The sequence below is a fragment of the Hippocampus zosterae genome, unplaced genomic scaffold (genome assembly GCF_025434085.1).
Source record: "Hippocampus zosterae strain Florida unplaced genomic scaffold, ASM2543408v3 HiC_scaffold_373, whole genome shotgun sequence".
Taxonomy (NCBI): domain Eukaryota; kingdom Metazoa; phylum Chordata; class Actinopteri; order Syngnathiformes; family Syngnathidae; genus Hippocampus; species Hippocampus zosterae.
The window spans coordinates 1-5,551 of NW_026262913.1; the positions used below are offsets into that span (position 1 = coordinate 1).

The following is a 5,551-nucleotide window of genomic DNA, read 5'->3' on the forward strand; positions in this document are numbered from 1 at the left end:
CCCAACCCCAACCCCAACCCCAACCCCAACCCCAACCCCAACCCCAACCCCCAACCCCAACCCCAACCCCAACCCCAACCCCAACCCCTTAAATTATGTGGAATGTTCTTTTTTCTTTAACATCAGAATTGATTATATTTGATGGAGTACCAGGCCTTGGTTGACGAGCACGCCGCGATCTACCCTGACTTCCTGGCAACCCCGCGGTAGCACTGCCCCTGCGGTCGTGTGGCCTCCTACCTGTCTGACGAGGGCTCTCTGCTTTGCCACCTGTGCATCGAGCCTGATGCCCGCCTGCACCTGATGCACCTGCAGTCGCTCGACCTGCTGCCCCAGGACATCGAGCCTCTCGCCCACTGCAGTCGGGAGCGCGAGGCTGCAGTTGACCGTATCAACCAGGCCTTCGACCAAAAGGCAGCAGAGCTCGAGCAGTGCCGTGCCAAATCGATCCTCAACCTGCCGCAGGTGCAACAGCCTGCCGACTGCGCCGAGATCCTTCGGATGCAGACACGCGGGAAGGAGGCGGTGGTGAACTTCGAGGCCGCGAGAGGGTTCGGGCTAATGGCGCAGAGCTGGTTCAGGCTGAAGGCGGTTAACAGGCAGGTGCGAGAAGGCTGCATGGCCGAACTCGACAACTACGCGAACTAGGTGGTGCGCCAGCTGCAGTTCATCAGTTTTGATGAGGTCGAGCACCAGCCCCTTCCCGAAGTATTCGCCCTGTAGACAGTATAACAACATCAGCTAGACAGAAATCCATTGTCAATCCTCTGCCTGTCGGACGATCACTACTTGGTCGGGACGGACAACGGCATCATCGAGTTCAACCGGGACGCGAAGACTGAATTCGGCGCAGGCATGTACGTGCAGGCGCTTGCCAGAGCCAGCAACTCAGAAGTCATCGGCTCTGACTGTTCGTCCCATCGACTGTTCTCCCTGGGACTGGCTGACAAGCAAGTGGCTCTCTGGCCACACGCTACCTTCGTGAACAACTGCTACGGCATTGTAGTGCGGCAGAACAAGGAGGTGTTGTTCACCGACTACGGCGCTGGTCAGGTGAAACGCACAACGCTCGGAGGTCAGGTCAGCGAGGTCTACCTTGAGAAGTAGCCGGCGATGCTGAACTACCCGCGTGGGATAGCTGAAGTTGGCCAGCTGCTGGTGCTGGCCAACTACAACAGTCATGAAGTGCTGCTGATCGGCACTGACAGGCTGGTCAAGCAGCGCATCCAGGCGGCTGGGTAGTCGCGGTTGTACTATCCGCTCGGAGTGGCAGTCAGGGGGGACACTGCGATCATCTGCGACCTGAGCAACAACGGGCTGTTCGGGCTGAGGGTTTCAGCAGGAAGAGGAGTCCTGCTGAAGGTCGAGGTGAGGGGCGCGCCTATTCCTCATCCATATTCCTGCGCCTGGACACCGCAGCGGCTGGTCGTGGCCGACTACGGCAACAAGCAGGTGTCGATCTGCCGCCTCGCATGACATCATGATAGACAGCTCGTTCAAAGCAGTTGCCCAGTCGGCCCGAGTTCATCGGTAGTCTGTTGATTCAAGTTCGGTCGAGTTCCTTGTCGGGAGTTGCAGCTATTCGCGGCCTGCCTTGCTCAATCGAACTTGGTCCTTGTTTGTTTCATGGTGCGGTGCTTCAGGCTACGGCTGATGCAACTTTCAGTTCTGGACTGTTGTTTTTCACTATTCTGCAGCAGTCGAGGACCGCTGGGCCAAGCAGATGTCGAGAGTGCCAAACTCATGAAGGAAGCCGCAGATGCCTGGACAGCAAGCCCGCCACGCTATCTCGAGATCATCCAGTCGATCGGCAAGTCAGGCGGCGACAAACTGCTGTTCCTGCCCCTCGACCAGGACACGCGACAGTGATCTGCAGAGTTGGTATGAAGCGTGTCCTTGGCTTGCACCTTCTACCCCGCACTTTGCTTACGCCTCGTATTCGCAGGCCTCCTCACCGCTGCTTTCACTGCAGTGTGTTCTTGTGGATGCCCATTCGCACCGATCATGATTTGGACACTCCTTCTAAGTAGTTTTCATGCACCACGTAGGCAAGAAGGACACCCACACCCGGCTGATGGAAATGAAGGGCACTGGCGGACGGTACTTCAGCACCAAAAGCATACTGGGCTAGTCCGGGCCATGCTCGCGATTACAGATATGATGAGATTAATGAAACTCATGATCACAACCTCGCCTCTGACTGCCGCTGTCCGGAGAATAAACCGAGAGCGAGTTCTCGAAGGACAACGAGCCCAACATCGGTGTACAAGCGCAGGTACAAGCGCCTGCAGGACAAGAGCCAGGCGCTGGAGGAAGAGATCGAGCGGATCAAGAAGGATGAAATCCATTCAGAGTGTGGTAATTAACAGGATCACAGGGGAGCGGTTGCTATCAGGTTTTCGATGGCTGAGCGGCAGTTCTGCAGGCGTCTGCTGAGAACCCGAGCTGCCGGTCACCTGTTCCGCGTTTTTCAGCACTGGATAACCGTTCATTTACTCTACATGGCGGGGGACGTCAGCGAGTCGTACGTAGTTGTCCAAAGAACTTGACTAGAAGGTGCCTTGTAGCTGGCTGAGCATTTTCTGATGCAGCGGAATTACGTCTTTGCCCTCTCTACCTGTTAGCACGTTCCCGTGGAGAATATATAACAGCCTGTACAACTGGCATGGGCCACCTGCTTCCCTGCGAAGAGCCTGAGCGACTAGCTTTGAAATCGCAGCATTCATGAAGAAATGATTGATTGTCATGATCGAATTTCAGCATGCAGAGGTGGTCCGAGTGGTACTGCAGTTTTTGCATGAAAGTTAGTACTACGAGGCATACAAGGTGCTGTCCCGGGAATCGGGGATGGCGGTCAACCAGCTGCAGAACCCAGAAAAGATGGTCTCCTGCGTGCTGCAAGGGCAGTGGGACGAAGCCCTTCCGATCATCAACTCCATGGAGATCGAAGATGGCCTTCTGTTCACAGTGTACCAGCAGATCATCTAGGAGCGGATCGACGACGGAGACATGCAGGCCGCCAAGATTTTGTTTCAGGGGCTGGTCGAGAGGAACAAGGAACTGTTTGGCGAGATGCGGGGGGTGCACCGACTTTGGGATGTCACCTGTCGTGGCCCTTCTGCAGCCTTCCCGCTTTTCGATGGGAGGGATCGTCAGGCATCTCGAATGCAGCTGGCGGAGAGGCTTGAGCAAACTATCGAAAAGTGCGAGCCCGGAAGACTGCTAACTCTTATGTCACAGGCCATGAAGTATCAGGTCGAGCACGGCGTGCTAATACCTGCTCTCAAAACCAATATTTTCACGGGCCTGCAAACCGCGAGCAAAGACAGTTAAGCGTTGATTATCAGGTCTTCAAGGGCAGTTGTTGAAGTCGACTCGAATATCGAGGCTGCCTAGATATCACAGAAATACTTGGCTGTCGGTGATGCTGACGGAGTGATCTAGATCTATTAGCCTGGCACACTCGAGCCCCATCCTTTGCTGGCATACCAGGTTGACAACCCCATGCTCCACAAGCATGCGATCGTGGCCCTCGCCTTCGACTAGACGGAGCAAGTCCTAGCCTCAGGCGATGCCTAAGGCACCATCAAATTCTGGAAAATACAATCCGGGCGCCTCCTCCTAAAATGCCATTTCGAGTGCAGCCCCTAACACCTGCTGATCCTCAAAGACCCAGGCTTTTTTATCCTCTCCAGCCGCAGCACACTACACCAGGCCAGCCTGACCACGAAGGCGATCGTTGCCACCAAAGAACTCCATCAGAAAGAGATCATCAAGCTCGGCCATCTTCCGGGGGATAAAGTCCTGACTGCCAGTGCTGATGGGCTTTTTGTCATCTGGCCCTCAAACCTGCACAAAGGCGAGCCCCTTTCGACCTTCCGGACTGAGCCCTGCAGGCATGTTGAAATTGACTAGTCTGGAGTGCTGGCAGTCCTGCCCACCAGCGTAGTGCTGCTTGACCACAGGCTCAACCAGCTCAGGGCCTACCCCTTCGACAGCCTCTCCATGGCCTGCCTGAAAGGCGACTACCTCTACTTACTGGACTCCAGCAAAAAAACAGTCAGGACAGTGCGGGCCAAAGACGGCAGGCTGCAGGCCCAAGAGCCTTTCTTGCGAGAGGTGCGGTGGGTTTGGATGCGGGACAAGACGGGCGTGCTGGGGACAGGAAAGACGCTGCACCTGTACGGAGGATGATGCTCATTTCTTTTGGAGCTGGGGCGCAGAGAGCAGCTTTTCGAGTTCCTCCTTGAGGATGTTGTTGGTCTTTTTCTGGCCCTCGACGTTGTTCTTGTGGTTGACCTCCTCGATGTCCCGCTGCTCCTTGTCGGTCTTCTCGATGTCCTCGATCTTGTGCTCCAGCTAGTCGACCTGCCGCTCGAGCTCCAGGCATTCGCTCCGGAGAGTGTTTATCTTCAGCTCCATCTCCTTCTTGCGTTGCTCCGACTGCAGGCTCTTGCGCATGCCGTAGGCGATCGAGGACTCGTAGAGGGTCTGGTAGGCCTGGATGGTCATCCTGATCTCGTCCCGCACACGCACCAGCAGCAGCCCTCGCTCGGCGCAGTTGATCGTGATCTGCCGGATCAGCTCGTCGAAGCACTGCGCGTAGAGCTACTCGCGGAAAGGGCAGATGCCCGTTTCGCGGGCCTGCTTGTGCTGCAGCCTCTTGTCTAGCTCCTCCTGCAGGTCGAGCACGTCCTGCGGGGTAGCCGGGGTGGCGCTCACCGACTGGATGAACAGCTGCTGTTTGTCGTGCGTGTACTCCCGGGGTGGGAGGATGGAATTAAGGATGTCCTCCTTGTAGGCCTCGATGCCCGAGGCGGCCGACTTCGTGTCCTTCTTATCCTTCTTCTTGCCAGAGCTCACGAGCACCTGGTTGCCGTACTTCACCAGTGACTGCGGCGCCTGGATGCCGGAATTCGGAGCCTTCATTTTATTTTTGTGGATACAGATGCAGCAATCGCCCGGTAACGGCCGCCCCTTTTTTCTTCAAAGAAAAGTAAATTCCGCCTGCTTTCATAACTAGTCCCCTACTAGTTATAACGAAGGTGTGCGGGAGGCCAAAGGCGCACGGGGCTGCCACACAAAATTAACTGAATCATTCACACTTTTTTATCTTGGTCATCTTGTGCAGACGGGGCCTGAAGAAATGCGAGATGCAGGCGGGCGCACTTTGCTCTTCGAAGTCAACCTGCCTTCCGATCACCCGGTCCTAGCTTCGAGCGGCGTCAAGATCCCTCAGGGCATCCTCGTCGAAATAGTAGTAAGTCAGCCAGACCACTTTGCGGTAGTGCAGCTAGTTGGCCGGCAGCACCAAGTAAGACCGGTCCTCGACGAAAGGCAGGGTGTGCCCATCGACAGTCTTGAGGGCGCCTCGGTAGGTGATGCCAGCGAAGGAAGGGTCGATGCGCTTGCGCACTGCGAAGATGGTCTCGCTCTCGAAGCACTCAGCGGAGCAGAGCACCGGGGCATGGAAGAACAGGTCGGGGCGGGTGCTTCCGTGATACAGTTCTAGAAGGGACTGAGAGTAGACAATCTCGCGGAGGGTTATCAT

At 56.1% G+C, this 5,551-nt stretch overlaps 1 protein-coding gene across 1 annotated transcript; it reads right to left on the reverse strand.

Annotated features, from left to right (window-relative positions):
* Nucleotides 1-4,197: 4,197 nt before the first annotated feature.
* LOC127595044 (uncharacterized) lies at nucleotides 4,198-4,929 on the reverse strand. Its single transcript, XM_052056754.1, is given in 1 exon segment — nucleotides 4,198-4,929. A coding segment is annotated over 1 exon segment (732 nt).
* Nucleotides 4,930-5,551: the final 622 nt, after the last annotated feature.